Source organism: Nicotiana sylvestris, chromosome 12, assembly GCF_000393655.2.
Source record: "Nicotiana sylvestris chromosome 12, ASM39365v2, whole genome shotgun sequence".
Lineage (NCBI taxonomy): Eukaryota > Viridiplantae > Streptophyta > Magnoliopsida > Solanales > Solanaceae > Nicotiana > Nicotiana sylvestris.
In genome coordinates, this window is record NC_091068.1 from 12246454 (window position 1) to 12266853 (window position 20400).

The 20400-nt window shown below is 38.6% G+C and overlaps 1 protein-coding gene across 1 annotated transcript; it reads right to left on the reverse strand.

The window, feature by feature from the left end:
• Positions 1–447: 447 nt before the first annotated feature.
• Positions 448–15698, reverse strand: LOC138882683 (uncharacterized). Its single transcript, XM_070163297.1, has 12 exons — positions 15381–15698; positions 15153–15299; positions 14965–15063; positions 13968–14244; positions 13848–13876; positions 13637–13766; positions 13324–13434; positions 13081–13227; positions 9596–9665; positions 1366–1480; positions 739–1247; positions 448–673 (listed from the first exon to the last, which is right to left on the reverse strand). The coding sequence occupies exons 1-12, from the start codon at positions 15696–15698 to the stop codon at positions 448–450; spliced, it is 2178 nt and encodes a 725-aa protein (XP_070019398.1).
• Positions 15699–20400: the final 4702 nt, after the last annotated feature.

The window sequence follows — 20400 nt, forward strand, 5'->3', positions numbered from 1 at the left end:
TTTGACTTGAAGGTTCAAAAGTTAACGACAAACAGTCCTTAAGTTTGAATTACATGTTCAAAAGTTAACGACAAGCAGTCCGTAACTTTGAGTTCAAAGTTCAAAAGTTAAGGACACATGGTCCTGAACTTTGACTTACAAGTTCAAAAGTTAAGGACACTTGGTTCATAACTTTGAATTGGAAGTTCAATTACACTTGGTCATGAACTAATACCAACAAGCTCAATGGACAAATCAATACTTGACAGAAACAAAGAAATTAATAACATGATGCCTTCATATTACTTCTGAAATTGTAATTTTGCATAGTTGTGACAAAAATTATGATATGCAAACAAAATATCAGTGCCTTTTGAGGAATTTATAGAATATTTCAGAATTCATATGGATTGTTTACAACAATTTTATACAAAAGATCAACCACCACTAACTTTCTTTACAACCGAACTACAATTCCTTCGGACAACAAATTTCATTTTCACTATCATAGTCATTGCCAACATTTTCTGGTGGTGTATCATAACCAGAATTTCTTTTCCACTCACCATATGCCCAAAGATTTGCAACAAGTTCTTTTCTAAATTCTTTTATGTCTTCAGGTTGGAATTTCTCCACATCCTTTCCAATCATCAACAACTCCACATACTTGATCAGGAATGCACCACAATCAGTCCTAAGAAAGATGTAAGATATGGAGTGAATTAAAAAATAAATCTAAAGTACATATAAAGCATGTACGATCCAGTTTGGTGTGGTGATCTTTGCCGCTGAATATCAAATTTGTTGAAGGCATTTCCAAAAGACTTGTGATATTTGTCAAACTGTGAGAACTTTAGCAAGTGGGGGATCATGCGTGCATACATTTCAATGTGATTCATTTCTGCCTCATATGGCTCACTATATATGGAATCGTACACATCAATCTTTTTCTCATTCAAGTCCAATACCCCCAAAAGAAAATGTGTCACAGCATTATCATTTTCTGAAGGAAGCCGACATGGAAAAAAGATTTTGTCAACCTCTGTCCAAGCAATTCCACATCTACGACTGTCCCCCCACACATATGGTGTCAGAAACAATTGATTATTACCACACCAAAACTCATTTGTAGAATCTTCATTGAAATCCTTATACACAGGCACCATATAGTTATCAAAAAGAATATATGTAGTTGTGCAACGAAAAGGATGGTCGCGAGGGTGGTAGCATTCCTTCTTTCTCAGATAATATAGGGCAATGTCAATATGCTTCATAAAAAGGCAAAAAATAAAACAAATCCATCAGTCATAAAATAATTAAAAAATAATAAATTAAGAATAAAGAAAATAAATGCCTTGTGAATTATCAAATCTTATCATCAAGTACAAAGCTACTATCTGAAAGATCAAGGAAGAACATTTTGCTATTGATTTTTTGATGATTCAATTTGTATGGATTCTTTCTCACACTATTATCATCAGCATATATATCAGTTTGTTCCCTGAAAATTTTGAAAATATCAAAGTTAGAAGTTAGTCCTGAACTTAGCCTTTCAAGTTGAAAAGTTAAGGACACTTGGTCCTGAAGTTTGAGTTTCAAGTTCAAAAGTTTAGGACACATGGTCTAAAACTTAGACGTACAAGTTCAAAAGTTCAGGACACTTTGTCCTTAACTTAGACTGACAAGTATAAAAGTTAAGGACAGGCAATCCTTAACTTATAGTTCCAACTTCAAAAGTTAAGGACACATGGTCATGAACTTTGACTTACAAGTTCAAAAGTTTAGGACACTTGGTCATAAACTTTGATTTCCAAGTTGAAAAGTTAAGGACACTTGCTCCTTAACTTTGATTTTCAAATTCAAAAGTTAAGAACACTTAACTTTAGCAATTTCAATATCATTACACTTAATCCTAAAATTTAAAATTACAAGTTAAGGAAACGAATTTAAGCAATTAACAAATAATGAAATACATTAAGAGACTTACTGTTTTTTGCGACCTTTCCTTTTCTCCTTGCCCAACCACAAAATGAATTTCTTCAATAATTTTGCATCATCTTTGGCATAATGAAAAATACATCTACGAGTATATGTTGATTTTATCCAGCCCGAACTCCTGGGAGTATTTTCATTGTGCGCCATCGATGTTCCTGTTTTTCTTTCCTGATCAAAAGGAGATTTCAACTGTCAACTAAGCTTCTTGTGCCTTTTACATCGACCAAGCTTTTCTTCAACATTTCATTTAACCTCCATAGACAAACCCCCATCAATGCTCATTTGTGTACTTGGAGGAGTAGGAGTAACAATAGAAAATGACATACCATCATAACCAATACTATCTCTCTTTCTTTTCCTCGTATATTGGTTAAGAGTTTCATCATTGTTTTCCTCTGTAGACAACAATATATATATATATATGTCACGACCCCAGTTTGCCCTCTGTGAACTGTCGTGACGGCATCTAGTCTCTAGGATTAGGTAAGCCTAAAACTGGAAAGATAAACCAATTTGACAAAGAATACAATTTAAAACAGAAATAATATAATAAAACAACGTTAAAAGTGCCGCTCGGCATACAAAATATAACTCTCAAATCTAATATATGTCTCTCCCAAAACCCGAAAACCCATGAATCACAAGCTAAGAGATACATAAGAAGCTCTAACTCCAGAAATGTCTAACAAAAGGGAAGTATTGAAGGTCTATATTATTATAGAAAGATAGAAAGGGACTCCTCGGCCTGCAGACGCGGCAGATATACCTCGAAGTCTCTACAGAAGCGCCTCGCCTTAAGGATGATAATACTGAGTGAAAGTACCTGGATCTGCACATGAAAAACATGTGCAAAAGGGGAATGAGTACACCACAACGGTACTCAGTAAGTGCCAAGCCTAACCTCGATCGGGTAGTGACGAGGAAGGTCAGGGCCCTACTGAGGTTAAATAAAATACAAAGTATAACAGTGTAGAACAAAACAGTATCATTAAGTGCAACGGTAAGAAATAACATAGAATAGAAAAGGCAACAACAACTAGAACAGAGACAAAATAATCACCGAGGGAACATAGCTCAACACAGAGATAGCAACTGGGGATCTACCAGGATACCGTCCTGTAGCCCCCAAATGTAAATGTCTAGTGGACCTCCCGGGTGTCGTCCCGTAGTCCAACTCATAATGCGCCGGGGATCTACCAGAATCCCGTTCCATAGTCCCCAAATGTAAATACCCAGGTACTGGGGGAATCTACCGGGTGCAGTCCCATAGATCCATATAATTGTGTAGGGGGATCTATCGGAATCCCACATCCGTAGTCCCAAATAAACAAACAAGGGGAATCTACCGAAATCCCACATCCCTAGTCCCAAATATAGATACACAGCAACAACATAGAAATATATTTAGCAAATGTCAGTTTCATATTAAGGTAAACATGAAATTCTAGTCTAGCATGCAACACATAATTCAGGTAAAACAGTTTGAGAAAATAAAACAATTAAATCATTTAGGCATGCTTTCCTAAGCTAACAATATGCTTAAAGTGCAAGTAATATAAACAGGAAAGGAAACATACTAGTAGTTACTTAAAGAAAATCGGATTTCCAAAAATTAGCACAAGTACGTACTCGTCACCTAACGTACAAGGCATTTCAATTACCAAATATACCAATCCTAAGGGGAAGGTCCCCCCACAAGGTTAGACAAGCCACTTACCTCGAACCGGCTCAAAATCAATCCGAAATCACGCTCTTACCACGAGTACTCGACTCCAAATGGCTCAAATCTATTCAATTCAATTTCATAATGTAAATAACACTTCAAGTAACTGATTCTACAATTAAATTCTAAGCTAATACGTGAAATTAGGTAAAATGACCAAAATGCCCCTCGGTCCCACGTCTCTGAACTGGGTAAAATATGCATTTCCAGAACCCTCACACTCTCACGAGTTCAGTCATATCAAAAGTATCAAAATCGGACCTCAATTTGTTCCTCAAAAGTCTCCAATTAGAAAAGCCCTAACCCCCCAATTACCATTGATTTTCCTTAATTTTTCATGCTTAAATTGATAAAAATCACTCCAATAACGAGTTTAGGGACCAAAGACCTTACCCCAATGAACTCCTCTGAAAATCCCTCTTGAAAAGTGCTCCCCAAGCTTCTTCCCGTTTTGAAAAAGATGAAAAATGGCTAAATTTCGTGAAGGTAAGAATTTATATGTTCTGCCCAGCGATTTCCGTATTTACGGCCCTGGGACCGCATCTGCAGAGCCAAGGTCACACCTGCGTCATTTCATTAAAGAAGGACTTTCCGCATCTACGACTACCTTACCGCAGATGTGGTGCCGCTTCTGCGATCGCCTGACAGCATCTGCGGTCGACTCCCTTTTTTCCTCAAACCGCTTCTGCGACCTCTGAGTCGCTTCTGCAGCGCCGCACCTGCGGAACCCAAACCGCAGGTGCAGTTATGACAGAACCAGCAGCTGAAGCTTCAACTCTAACTCCAAAATCTCTTCGTCAACCATCCGAATTCATCCCGAGGCCTCCGGGACCTCAACCAAAGGCACCAACAAGTCACAAACCACTATCTAGATTTGTACCAATTCTTAAAACACCTAAAACAACATCAAAACCTCGAATTAACCATGGATTTAAGCCTAAGAACTCCAAAATTCTCAAAATACGCTTTCGATCAAAAAGTCTATCAAACCTCGTCTGAATGACCTGACATTTTACACACACATCACATTTAACACTACGGAGCTACTCCAACTTCCGGAATTCCATTCCGACCCTCGAATCAAACTCTCACTATCGGACCGGAAACTTCAAAAATGCAACTTTCGGCATTTCAAGCCTAAATTAGCTACGGACCTCCAGAACCCAATCTGGACACGCTCCTACACCCGAAATCACCCAACGAAACTAACAGAACCATCAGATTTCCATTTCGAGGCCTCCATCACATTGTTCCGACTACGGTCGACTTTCCAACACTTAAGCTCTCATATAGAGACTAAGTGTCCCAAAACTCTCCGAAACTCGAAACTGAACATCCCGGCAAATCAAAAATAGCAGAAATAAACTTAGGGAAAGTAGTTAATAGGGGATCGGGGCGTTAATTCTTAAGACGATCGGTCGGGTCATCACATCCTCCTACACTTAAACATTAGTTCGTCCTCGAACGAGCATAAAGACATACCTGAAGTAGTGAAAAGATAAGGGTAACAACTGCGCATATCCTGCTCGGTCTCCCAGGTCGCCTCCTCGACCGACTGGCCCCACCACTGAACCTTTACTGATGCAATGTTCTTTGACCTCAGCTTTCTAACCTACCTATCTAATATTGCCACTTGCTCTTCAACATAAGACAGATCCTTGTCCAACTGGACTGAACTGAAATCCAACACGTGCGACGGATCATAGTGATACCTATGGAGCATCGAAACATGGAATACTGGATGAACTTCGGCAAAGCTGGGAGGTAAGGCAAGCTCATAAGCAACCTCCCCAACACACCTCAATTTCTCAAAAGGGCCAATAAATCTCGGACTCAACTATCCTTTCTTCCCGAATCTCATGACGCCCTTCATAGACGAAACCTGAAGCAGAACCCGCTCTCCAACCATATAGGAAACATCACGAACCTTCCGGTCCGCGTAACTCTTCTGTCTGGACTGGGTTGTGCGAAGTCTATCCTGAATCACCTTAACCTTCTCCAAAGCATCCTGAACTAAGTCTGTGACCAATAATCTAGCCTCACCCGGCTCAAACCAATCGACTGGGGATCTACACCGTCTCCCATATAAAGCCTCATACGGTGCCATCTGAATGCTGAACTAATAGCTGTTATTGTAAACAAACTCCGCCAATGGCAAGAACTGATCCCAAAACCCTCTAAACTCAATCACACACGCATGGAGCATATCTTCAAGAATTTGAATAGTGCGCTCGGACTGTCCGTCCGTCTGAGGGTGAAATGCTGCACTCAACTCCACCCGAGTACCTAACTCATGCTAAACGGCCCTCCAGAACCGTGATGTGAACTAAGTACCTCTATCTAAAATGATGGACACTGGAATAACATGTAGACAAACAATCTCCCGGATATAAATCTTCGCCAACCGCTCCGAGAAATAAGTAGTACACACAAGAATAAAGTGAGCAGACTTGGTCAGCCGATCCACAATCACCCAAATAGCATCAAACTTTCTCAAAGTCCGTGGGATCTCAACTACAAAGTCCATGGTGATCCGCTCCCACTTCCACTCCGGAATCTCTATCTGTTGAAGTAACCCACCCGGTCTCTGGTGCTCATACTTCATATGCTGACAGTTGAGGCATCGAGCTACAAATCCAACTATATCCTTCTTCATCCGCCTCAACCAATAGTGCTACCTCAAATCCTGATACCTCTTCGCGGCACCTGGATGAATGAAATACCGCGAGCTATGAGCCTCCTCTAAAATCAACTCCTGAATCCCATTAACATTGGGTACACAAATCCGACCCTGCATCCTCAATACCCCATCATCACCAATAGTCACATCTCTGGCATCACCGTGATGAACCTTGTCCTTGAAGACAAACAAATGAGGGTCATCATACTGTCGCTCCCTGATACGATCAAATAAGGAAGACATAGAAACCACGCAAGTTAGAACCCGATTGGGCTCCGAAAGATCCAATCTCACAAACTGGCTGGCTAAGGCCTGAACATCCATCGCCATAGGCCTCTCCGATGCTGGTAAATAAGCCAAACTCCCCAAACTCTCTGTTCGATGACTCAAAGTATCGGCCACCACATTGTCCTTGCCTAGGTGATACAAAATAGTGATATCATAGTCCTTCAGCAACTCTAACCACCTCCTCTGGTCCAAATTTAAATCCTTTTGCTTGAACAGGTGTTGAAAGCTCTGATGGTCAGTATAAATCTCACAAGGCACACCATATAAGTAATGGCACCAAATCTTCAAGGCGTGAACAACGACAGCTAACTCAAGGTTGTGAACAGGGTAGTTCTTCTCATGTATTTTCAACTGTCTGGACGCGTAGGAAATCACCCTACCGTCCTGCATCAACACTGCTCCGAGGCCAACCCTCGAGGCATCACAATAGACCATATAAGGCCCAAACCTGTAGGCAATATCAAAACTGGGGCTATAGTCAAAGTTGTCCTGAGCTTCTGGAAGCTCGCCTCACACTCCTCCGTCTACTGAAACGGAGCACACTTCTGGGTCAACCTGGTCATAGGGGCTGCAATCGATGAAAACCCCTTCACAAAACGACGGTAGTAACCCGCCAAGCCAAGGAAACTACGGATCTCGGTAGTTGAGGATGGTCTGGGCCAACTCTACATGGCCTCTATCTTCTTCGGATCCACCTGAATACCCTCACTCGATACCACGTGGTCTAAGAATGCCACTGAACCCAACCAAAACTCACATTTCAAGAACTTAGCATATAACTTCTTCTCTCTCAGAGTCTGAAGCACATTCCTCGGGTGCTGCTCATGATCTTCCCGACTCTGGGAATACACCAGAATATCATCAATAAAGACAATGATGAACGAGTCAAGATACTGTCGGTACACACTATACATCAAATGCATAAAGGTTGCTGGGGAATTGGTCAGCCTAAATGACATAACAAGGAACTCGTAATGACCATACCGAGTCCTGAAAGCAGTCTTCGGGGTATCTGGCTCCCGAATCTTCAACTGATGGTAACCTAAGCGCAAATCAATCTTAGAAAACACCCGTGAACCTTTAAGCTGGTCAAACAGATCATCAATGCGAGGCAAAGGATAACGGTTCTTCACTGTAACCTTGTTCAACTGGCGATAATCAATACACATACGCATAGAACCATCATTTTTCTTCATAAACAAGATAGGAGCACCCCAAGGTGATACACTGGGCCGAATAAAACCCTTATCAAGCAATTCCTGTAACTAATCCTTCAGCTCCTTCAACTCAGGAGGAGCCATATGATATGGAGGAATAGAAATGGGCTGAGTTCCCAGCAATAGATCAATGCCAAAATCAATATCTCTATCAGGCGGCATGCTTGGATGATCAGTTGGAAACACATCGGGAAAATCCCGTACTACTAGGACTGAATCAATTGAAGGGGTATCAATACTGACATCTCTCACATAAGCTAAATACGCGTCACACCCCTTCTCAACCATACGCTGAGTTTTAAGAAAAGAAATAACTCTACTGGGAGTATGATCTAAAGTACCCCTCCACTCAACACGCGGTACACCTGGCATATCCAGTGTCACAGTTTTGGCGTGACAATCAAGAATAGCATAATGGGCGAAAACCAGTCCATGCCCAAGATAATGTCAAAATCTACCATGCTGAGCAACAATAGATCGACTCTGGTTCCAAAACCACTAAGAGCAACCAAACACGACCGATAAACACGGTCCACAACAAGAGAATCTCCCACATGAGTAGAAATATAAACAGGGGAACTCAAAGAATCCCGAGATACACCCAAATACAGAGCAAAATAAGAAAACACATAAAAATATGTGAAGCTTGGATTGAATAGAACTGATGCATCTCTGTGACCCAGTATAATACCTGTGTTGACAGAATCGGAGGCAACAACCTCGGTACGGACATGAAGGGCATAGTATCTATCCTGGCCTCCCCCTCTAGGGTGACCTATACCTCTAGCTGGCTGAGCAGGTGGGGTAGCAACTAGAGCTGTAACCATAGCCTGAGAACTCTGTGGGGCACGCTGTGGCTGAGAAGTCTGTAGAGGTGCACCCTTCCCAAGTCTGGGGCAATCTATCACCATATGACGTGTATCACCACACTCAAAACATGCTCTAGGAGGACGTGGTGGCTGTGACTGGATCGGGCCAGGTCTGCTGGACTGACCTTTGAAAGCACCCCGTGCGGAAGGCGCGCTAGATACCGGAGGTGCATAATAAGGCTCCTAAGGTCCAGGAGGAGCTGGAATACCACTGGCTGCTGGAAGAGCTGAATGAACAGAGCGACTTATATAACCCCTACCATGACGACCTGTTGTTGGGGCACGAGCACCAGAGAAATGGCCCGACTCTCGAGACCTCTTGGCCTCCCTCTCTTCTCTCTCCCTAGCATGCATACCCTCAATCCTCCTAGCAATGCTCACCACCTGCTGATAAGAAATATCCATCTCTAACTCACGAGCCATTCTAGACCTGATGTTGGGAATAAGGCCCTCAATAAACTAGTGAACCCTCCCGCAAACAGTAGAAACCAAAGCTGGTGCATGCCTAGCCAAAATGGTGTAACAGACAGCATACTTTGAGACAGTCATAGTACCCTAGTGCAAATACTTAAACTCTGCACGTCATGCGTCCCTGAGGCTCTGAGGAACATACTCTCTCAGGAACAGATATGAAAACTGAGTCCAAGTCAGTGAAGCAGCCTCATTCGGACTGTCTAACTCATAGGTGCACCACCACTCATAGGCGGCTCCTCTAAGCTGGAAAGTAGTGAAGGAAACCCCGCTCGATCCTGATATACCCATGGTACGGAGAATGCGGTAACTCTCATCCAGAAATCCTAGAGCATCCTCCAATGCTAGACCGCTGAATATAGGAGGCTTGTACCTTTTGAACCTCTCAAGCCTCAACTGCTCCTCTTCGGAAGTCGTTGCCCTGTCCTCGGGCTGAACTGGCACTGCAGGCGGTACAGGAATAATCTTAGGGACCTACTCAACATGCACTCGCTGCTTAGGAGTGCGGGCGGCGGGAGTTTGTGCTCCTCCCCCTGCCTGAGATGTGGTTGCAGCAAGGGGAAGTAACCCTGCCTGAGCCAGAGTGGTGTACATGCACATGAATTGTGCCAAAGTCTCCTGAAGAGTTGGAGTAGTAGTGGCAGTAGGCGTGTCAGGTGGCTGGACTTCGGCTGGAACTGCTGGTGGTACTTCGGCGGCAACTCGCGCAGGTGCTCTAGATGCACCACGTGCACGTCCTCAGCCTCTACCCCAATCCCAGCCTCTAACGGCTGCAGTAGGGGGCGCAAGTGCTTGATTATCTCGGGTAGCACGTCTCTTCACCATCTGTGAGAGAATAGAAGATAGAAGTTAAGAATTGTGATGTCAAAATATCGCACGACAAGGAAATCAAATGAAGTAGAATTTTCCAAACAGTTACATAGCCTCTCGTAGATAAGTACAGACGTCTCCATATCGATCAGCAAGACTCTAATAAACCGGCTTGTGATCCATGACTCCTATGAACCTAGAGCTCTGATACCAACTTGTCACGACCCCAGTCCGCCCTTCGTGAACTATCGTGACGGCACCTAGTCTCTACGACTAGGTAAGTCTAAAACCCGGAAGATAAACCAATTTGCCGAAGAATACAATTTAAAACAGAAATAATATAATAAAACAACGTTTAAAAGTGTCGCTCGGCATACAAATTATAACTCTCAAATCTAATATATGTCTCTCCCAAAACCCGGAAACCCATGAATCACAAGCTAAGAGATACATAAGAAGCTCTAACTCCAGAAATGTCTAACAAAAGGGAAGTACAGAAGGGCTATACTATTATAGAAAGATAGAAAGGGACTCCTCGGTCTGCAGACGCGGCAGATATACCTCGAAGTCTCTACAGAAGCGCCTCGCCTCAAGGATGATAATACTGAGTGAAAGTACCTAGATCTGCACATGAAAAACATGCGTAGAAGGGGCATGAGTACACCACAACGGTACTCAGTAAGTGCCAAGCCTAACCTCGGTCGGGTAGTGACGAGGAAGGTTAGGGCCCTACTGAGGTTAAATAAAATACAAAGTATAACAGTGTAGAACAAAACAGTATAATTAAGTGCAACGGTAAGAAATAACATAGAATAAAAAAAGCAACAACAACTAGAACAGAGGCAAAATAATCACCGAGGGAACATAGCTCAACAAAGAGATAGCAACCGGTGATCTACCAGGATACTGTCCTGTAGCCCCCAAATATAAATGTCTAGTGGATCTCTCGAGTGTCGTCCCGTAGTCCAACTCATAATGTGCCAGGGATCTACCGAAATCCCGTTTCGTAGTCCCCAAATGTAAATACCCAATACTGGTAAAATCTACCGGGTGCAGTCCCGTAGTTCCATATAACTGTGCAGGGGATCTACCGGAATCCCACATCCGTAGTCCCAAATAAATAGACAAGGGGATCTATCGGAATCCCACATCCATAGTCCCAAATGTAAATACACAGCAGCAACATAGAAATATATTTAGCAAATGTCAGTTTCATATTAAGGTAAACAAGTAATTCTAGTCTAGCATGTTGCACAGAATTCAGGTAAAACAGTTTGAGCAAATAAAGTAATTAAATCACTTAGGCATGCTTTCCTAAGCTAACAACAGGCTTAAAGTGCAAGTAATATAAACAAGAAAGGAAATATACTAGTAGTTACTTAAAGAAAACCAGATTTCCAATAATTAGCACAAGTACACACTCGTCACCTCACATACAAGGCATTTCAATTTCCAAATATACCAATCCTAAGGGGAAGGTCCCCCACACAAGGTTAGACAAGCCACTTACCTCGAACTGGCTCAAAATCAATCTGAAACCACGCTCTTGCCACGAGTACTCGACTCCAAATGGCCCAAATCTATCAAATTCAATTTTATAATGTAAATAACACTTCAAGTAACTGATTCTACAATTAAATTCTAAGCTAATACGTGAAATTAGGTAAAATAACCAAAATGACGCTCGGGCCCATATCTCTGAATCGGGTAAAATTTGCATTTCCAAAACCCTCGCACTCTCATGAGTTCAGTCATATCAAAAGTACCAAAATCGGACCTCAAATTATCCCTCAAATCATCACTAAAAGGTCTCCAATTAGACAAGCCCTGACCCCCCAATTACCACTGATTTTCCTTAATTTTTCATGCTTAAATTGATAAAAATCACTCCAATAGTGAGTTTAGGGACCAAAGACCTTACCCCAATGAACTCCTCTGAAAATCCCTCTTGAAAAGTGCTCCCCAAGCTTCTTCCCGTTTTGAAAAAGATGAAAAATGGATAAATTTCGCGAAGGTAAGAATTTTTATGTTCTGCCCACCGATTTCCGCATTTGCGGCCCTGAGATCGCATCTGCGGTCCCGCTTCTACGGAGCCAAGGTCGCACCTGCGACATTTCATTAAAGAAAGACTTTCTGCATCTGCGACTACCTTACCGCAGATGCGGTGCCACTTCTGCGGTTACTTGATCGCATCTGCAGTCGATTCTCTTTTTGCCTCAAACCGCTTCTGGGACCTCTGAGCCGCTTCTGCGGTGCCGCACCTGCAGAACCCAAACCGTAGGTGTGGTTATGATAGAACCACTAACTCCAAAATCTTTTTGTCAACCATCCGAATTCATCCCGAGGCCTCCGGGACCTCAACCAAAGGCACCAACAAGTTACAAACCACTATCCAAACTTGTATCAATCCTTAAAACACCTAAAACAACACAAAACCTCGAATTAACCATGGGTTTAAGCCTAAGAACTCCAAAATTCTCAAAATACGCTTTCGATAAAAAAGTCTAGCAAACCTCGTCTGAATGAATTGAAACTTTGCACACACGTCACATTCAACACTACGGGACTACTTCAACTTCTGAAATTCCATTCCGACCCTCGGATCAAACTCTCACTATCGGATCGGAAACTTCAAAAATGCAACTTTCACCATTTCAAGCCTAAATTAGCTACGGACCTCCAAAATACAATTCGAACACTCTCCTCAACCCGAAATCACCCAACAGAGCTAACGGAACCATCGGATTTCCATTCCAAGGCCGTCTTCACATTGTTCCGACTACGGTCAACTTTCTAACACTTAAGCTCTTATTTAGGGATTAAGTGTCCCAAAACTCTCCGAAACTCGAAACCGAACATCCCGACAAATCAAAAATAGTAGAGAATAAACTTGGGAAAAGCAGTTAGTAAGGGATGACCGGACGGGTTGTCACAATATATTAGTTTGCTGCAAGTCGTCAAATGAAGAGACAAAAACTAAGAATATTATTTTTGAAATGTACTGACATTTTCAATTATAAATATAATATTTAGGATACAATCAAATACCTGTCTTGTTCACACTGCCTTCTTGTGTTTTTTCAATAGACAATTGAGCTGACATATTGGTTGCATCATTTTCTTTATCTTCCAACTGCACATTTTCTTTATCTTGCAACTGTTCTCTATGTTCTTCAGTTGCAAGTTCACAAGATTCTGCAAAATATTTACAAGAGCTAACACAATTAGTACTTGTTACTAATCTTTGATTAAAACAAACATGTATAAATTTTTAAAAAAACACTATCTAACCGTTTGCAATTGTCAAGATCATCCCAGTTAAATCATTATCTTCACTAGCATTTTCTTGGCTTCCAATATTGTCGGTAAGAGAGCGAGGTGTAGAGAGATCACATGTTCCATCTATGCATTTGGAAACAATCTCACTTATGCTTGTTTCTTCGGTATTTTCTAGCTCTTGAGATTATACTCCACTTTTCTCTTAATACTCCACTCCAGCTTCTTCCCTTGCAGCTTCAAAAGATTCTGTAACATTTGTAATTAATACCCATTCTAATAGTTCACTAAAATTAACATTCAACTTATCATGAAAATTTCATCTAACCTTGATTGACACAATTTTGAACTCCAAATTTCTCTTTATATGAGAGAGGTGTAGACAGATCATATGTTTCTTCAAAGCATTTGCATACAATCTCACTAACACTTATTCCCAACAGACTTTCTAAATCCTCCTGAGATTGCAATCCATATTTACAAATTTTTTCTGTTACTCCTGTCTATTTTGGATTTTCCTGGTCTTGACATTCTACTACATCTTGAACTTCCACTCCATCAATAGATTCTACAAATATTTGTAATCATAAAAAAGTTTATATGTTTTATGCTATTGAATATAAATTTCAATGAAACAAAATTCAAAATCTATATCTAACCTTTCCCAATTTCAATGACGTTATCAGTTTCATCATCTAGATGTGCATCTCTAAAATCGCTTTCATACTGAACTTCTGCATGCACATCCATATCATCACGTTCAACACCACCTGTATCTTTGTTAATTGTAACAATAGGCTCTGTACCATGACAATGATCATCAACTCCATCTTTAGTAATTGGAATACTAGATTCTCTCTCTATGTTCCTTTCATCAGGTTTCACATAAATCTTCAACAAAGTATCAAGCTTTGATCCTAGACTTTTCTTTAAATCCTGTGAAAGATACTAAGTTAGAAAGTTAAGGACAGATAGTCCTAATCATCAAGTTACATGTAAAGAATTTAAGGACAGACAGTCCTTAACTTAGAGTAACAAGTTCAAAAGTTAAGGACATACAATCCTTAACTTTGAATTCCAAGTTAAAAAGTTAATGACACTTGGTCCTGAACTTCAAGTTTCAAATTGAAAAGTTAAGGACACTTGGTCCTGGATTTCAAGTTTCAAGTTCAAAAGTTCAGGACAGATGGTCCTGAACTTAGACTTACAGGTTCAAAAGTTAAGGACATTTGGTCCTAAACTTCAAGTTTTAAGTTCAAAAGTTATGGACACTTGGTCCTAAACTTCAAGTTTTAAGTTCAAAAGTTAAGGACAGGCAGTCCTTAACTTAGAGTTTTAAGTTCAAAAGTTAAGGACACTTGGTCCTAAACTTTAAGTTTTAAGTTCAAAAGTTAAGGGCAGACAGTCCTTAACTTATAGTTACAAGATCAAAAATTAAGGACAATAGATCATTAACTTCAAGTTTCAAATTCAAAAGTTAATGACAATGGTCCTGAACATCAAGTTTCAAGTTCAAAAGTTTAGGACATATGGTCCTGAACTTAGACTTACAAGTTCAAAAAGTTAAGGACATGTAGTCCTTAACTTTGAGTTACAAGTTCAAAAGTTAAGGACACAAAGTCCTAAACTTAGACTAACTGAAATTAATGATATTACCTTGATTTCATTCTTAATCTTTTTTCTTGATACAACTATTTTCTGATTTATTCTAGTAACTTCAGCATGCATATCCTTTTTAAAACTCTCTGATAATCTCTGAATCAAAAACCATAAAAACAAAAAAGTCTCTTAAGCAAAAAATAATCAAATAAAAAACTAATGTTATTCAAAGGCAGAAAACCTACTTTAACAATTTCCTTATGCATGGTTTCATCAAATTGTGTGGAAGACGACATTGAACTTTGATCTTGAGAAATTGGCTCTTCCACACTAATAGGCTCTGTATCTTCTTCAATAGGAATAAATGGTGACACCTCGATCAACTTATACAACTATTATATAACAAAAAAAACATAAGTTTTCAGAATTAAAACAAATAAACCAAAAAATAGCTAGTAATTAGATTAACTTACATTTTCATTATGGAAGTATTTTTTACACAGAGAATTATACTGTGGAGATTTCATTTTCAAATAACATAACATCCGAGGAAAATCACATTCTTGGAATTTCACAAATTGTTTTTCCTGGAAAATAGGCAATACTTCCATAATCCAAACACAAAAAGCAAAAGGAAAGCCAAGTATAGTGTAGCTATCCTTGTCTTTATCTTTGTCTTTCTCATTCTCATTGGGCTTCAAACAACTGTTCAATAATTTTAATAACGTTTCATAAGAAAGAGAGCCCCAGTTGAAAGAAGAGCAGAGTTCATCATCGTCTACAATTTTCATTATCTGCTTGGACACATTCCTATTCTTCCGTTTCCTCGGACAAAACAAATTTAACAAAATAAATTGTTGTCAACTTCACAGCATCATCATCGCTGCCTACAAATGTTGCAGTTGTACCATGTGGGTGACTAGTAATAAAATTAAACAAATCACCTAACTCAACTCTATCCTTTCAGGGGAAATCGACTTTCGAAAGCGTATTCTCTTTTTCATGCAAACCTTTGATGCCCAGTGAAGAATAACACTTCAAACCAGTAATTATATGAAATGCTTCACGTGTAAACTTAATTTCACGGTCAAAAACCTTGAATGTCATCGAATCAGGGTCATTATGTACAATTTTTGAAAGCAATACACATTGAATAAGTTTACCACATAACTTCACACTTTGTAATCGAAAAAAATTTCCGAAAATACCATCCCTCAACTTGTTCCACTGCCTGTTTGACAAAAAAGTTTTGATTATTTCCTTATACTGTAAATCTCCTTTCCAATAGATCATAAAATTACGCCAAACATCAAACTCGAACACACGATCTCCTTCCATTATCACACTACAAAGAAGGAAAAAGAACATAAAGATTAGGACTTATAGTTACAACTTGAAAAGTTCGAGGCACTTGATCCTTAACTTCAAGTTTCAAGTAAAAAAGTTAAGGACATGAGTCCTTAACTTAAAGTTTCAAGTTGAAAAGTTAAGGACAATAGGTCTTGAACTTCAAATTTCAAGTTCAAAAGTTAAGGACACTTGGTTCTTAACTTCAAGTTTCAAGTTAAAAAGTTAAGGACAGACAATGCTTAACTTATAGTTTCATGTTGAAAATATAAGGACACTTGGTCCTGAACTTCAAGTTCCAAGTTCAAAAGGTAAGGACACTTGGTCCTGAACTTTGACTTACAAGTTCAAAATTTAAGGACACTTGGCCCTTAACTTAGAGTTATAAGTTAAAAAGGCAAGAACAGACAGTCCTTAACTTATAGTTTCAAGTTGAAAAGTTAAGGACACTTGGTTCTGAACTTCAACTTTCAAGTTCCAAAGTTAAGGACACTTGGTCCTTAACTTCAAGTTTCAAGTTCAAAAGTTAAGGATACTCAGTCCTTAACTTTGAGTTTCAGGTTCAAAAGTTAATATCGCTTGGTCCTTAACTTTTATGAACACAGTTAACTAAAAATTCATAAACACAGTTACCTTATGAATTCGTACGACTATTTTTATGAAATGTCCTTATATAATCAAATATATTGATTGAACCACAAACACATTTCAATAACAAAAATTTCTGAATAACAACCTCACAAAAATACGCTACTTATTCGACACTGAATCAACTTATAATCATTGTTTTTGAAATTTCACACATACTTGACACAACATTGATTGCGATTACACAAAAACAAAATGCATAAAAAAAAAAAATTACCAGTTCGATCGTTTGATGCAGAGAAGATGACATAGAAGATGAAGAAGGAGAAAGATTAAGTGCAGCTGTTTGCATGCGAGGACGATACAGATGAGGAGCATGCGAAACTTGCCCTGAAATTTTCGCTCTCAAATTTTCCCTCTTCTTAATGAATAAAACAAGGGTTTAGGAATATAAGAATTGAAGAAAGGGTAGAACTGTCTTTTTCCTATTAGTAGTGGCTATTTTTGCTGAGCATTATAATTAGTGGATAAAAAATAAAGACCACCTTACTTAGTGGCTACCACATGCCATTTTTACTTTTACATATGCCTCAGCGAGGCGTAAGCCCCATAAGTATTTAAATTTTAATATTTTATAAAATAATATAATTATAGTAAATATTTATAAACTGGTAAAATTGCATAAAAAAATAAAGAAAACTATAAATATGTGATATATATATATATATATATATATATATATATATACGCTTCATTCCCACAAAAAGCTAGTCAAAACAATCTATTATATGTTACTTAGAAGCTCAAGTAACTTGAGTCGAAAAGAATTAGATGAAGGAACAAAAAGATGACTAACCTACAATTTGAACTTTGAATTTGCTGCTATGAAGGAGAATGAAGTTCTCTTTGTATTTGTAAAAAAAATGAATATTCATTGCTTTTGAGAGATATTAGCAGACTAGCGGATAAGATAAAGAATTAGGAAAGATCATGAATTGGGGCTTCAATCAATAAAAAGGGTCTTAACTTTTAAATTTAATGCATTTCAGTTCCTTTTTAAAACTTTTGAGTAATTACCAAACTGAATTTTGATAATTTGGGTATTATATGAATGACTTATTTAACAAATTTTGTTTTAATTTGGAAAAATATTTGGGGCTTATGCCTCACTAAAAAAATGCACCCCGAACGCCCGGGCGTACGCCCCGAATTGCTGGGCATACGCCTTTTGAGACTTTCGCCCCACACCATCGCCCCAAGGCATTTTTGGTACGCCTCGCCCAGTGCTCGTCCCGAAAACGCCTTTTAAAACACTGGTAACAGATTATACATCAAATATTTTTCAATCAAGCTATTAACTATACTAATAATTATAGGCGATTGCTTGTAGTTAGAGCATTTTTGCCTTTTATCTTCCATTTCAATGGGTCGAACAGCCAACCTACCAGTTGATAATTAAGATTTTCTATCAATGAAACAAGTCACACTCATTGGTTGTTACTTGTTTGTGTAATTAATCTATGGTAGTAAACTTATTAGTGTGCGACAATTACCCACCTCATCTCCCTCCCCCCAAAAAAGAAAAACAAACTTAGAGATGGCAATGGGGCGGGGAGGATGCGGGACGGGACGTGACGGATTTACTCTTATGCGGGTGAGGAGCAGGGCGGGGCGGGTTAAAATAATTTTAATTTTTTTTAAAGCAGGTGGGGCGTGGCGGATTGCGGGTTTAATGCGGGGCAACTTTGAATTTTATTTTTTTTGAAGCAAACTAATCATTTTAACTATAATTTTACATTCTTCTACACTAGCACCAACAATATGAGGGAATAATAAGTGGAATGTGGGTCCCAAAGTGTCAAAATCTCTATCTCACAGTCATTTGTGCCTAATTTTTAGAATCACGGAGAAGAAAATTTAATTATTTGTAAATTTTTTCTTTGCTATAATAATATATTATGCACATAAAATTATACATACATAAACCTTATAGAATAACCATATACATAGTTCAATTTTATTGCCGGCATAAAATATATGTGGGGCGAGGCGGGCGTGTTTAATTGCGTCTTGAGTTTTTTAATTAATCATATTTGAATCATGCATTTCAAGAAGTACGACACATCCGTGAGGGGAAAAATAGAACTTTGTCATTTAATTTATAGTTGTTTGCTTTCCAGCAAGATACATGCCTTCTTTATTAAATATATTTTTGATAACATGCTTCAAACTACTAATAAAGAGAATAATAAAACTAAATATTTTGGTTTAATTTAGTGATGCTAAACTAATTAGCAAAAATGGAGAAACCTAATTATTCATAACGAAGTTTGTATTAGTCGGAGATAGAGATCTTGTCACTTCAGCAGATAGTTGATAGAATATGTTTCGTAAAATAACTATTAAACTCTCCATTTTATAAAAAAATAAAATGTCAAATTAATTTGTTTTTAAAAAAAAAAAATTTAAGTGAGGCAGGGCGGGGCGGGTCCAAGTGGGTTGAAAATTGAAAAAATAACTATGCGGGACAAAGCGGGACGGGTTAAAATTTTTGTGGGTTTTGCCAAACCCACCCCGTACCGCCCCATTGCCATCCCTAAACAAACCCCAAAGAAAAAATAATATTCCCAGTGACTCGAATTAATGGGTGCTTTCATAACTCGAATTATTAACCTATAAATTATATAAAGATAACTTTATCGTTGCTCAAATGTCTTCCTTCTCATTTGTTCATGTAATATTTGAAATTGATAATTTTGCTCTTCGTTAAATTTTCGGCCTAATATTGTTCTCATTTTCAAAGGCAGTTTTACTTATGTTCTTGATTCCAAATAGAGGTCCAGCTTGACGTTATTTTTAAACCATAATAAAAAAATGAGAGGTAAATTAAGATTTTTCTCTAGAGGAACTCGACACAGAGATAGGCGCAGATGCAACATTAGGAGGGTGAAATTCAAAACTAGTCAAATTTACAAGTGGTAATTGAAAAATAGTCACAATTTCAAAAGTAATCAAAATTTAGTCACTTTTCATGTAAAGATAAATCTGAACGAAAATACTGTTCAAAATCCGGAAAATATTCAAGCATAATATACTAGAAGTTCATACACATGTGCTCCAATCTTCAGTTACTGGAACTTTCCGTGTGTTGGTGTTCCAGCATAATATGTTGTAAGTTCATATACATATGCATCAATCTCTAGTATATTATGCTGGAACTTTCCGCTTTACAGCAAAATAGTGGCTATTTATCAATTACCAATTCGAAAACTGACTAACCCGTGCTATTTTCATAACATAGGAGTATCAGATTCAACACTATAAGTTTTAAAAGTTGAATTAAATATAAAGTTTAAATTTTAGATCATACAGAATTCATTTTTCAAATGTAACAAGTACAAGATTATTTTGCTTATGACAAAAATATAAATGGATCAAAAGTGTAACGGAAAAGGTCCAAAAATATCCTTGAACTATTCAAAATAGCTCAAAAATATCCTCCGTTTGTTTTTGGTGCCAAAAATATCCCTGTTGTCTATGTTTTGGCCCAAAAATGTC

What these genes read in the sequence shown, in the direction of transcription:
- LOC138882683 (XM_070163297.1), bottom strand. Translation starts at nt 15,698, where the DNA reads ATGAAAATTGTAGACGATGATGAACTCTGCTCTTCTTTCAACTGGGGC. An exon ending in AATACTTCCATAATGAAAAT is followed by an intron (nt 15,300 to 15,380) that starts GTAAGTTAATCT and finishes GTTATATAATAG; the next exon opens with TTGTATAAGTTGATCGAGGT. An exon ending in TCACCACACCAAACTGGATC is followed by an intron (nt 674 to 738) that starts GTACATGCTTTA and finishes CATCTTTCTTAG; the next exon opens with GACTGATTGTGGTGCATTCC.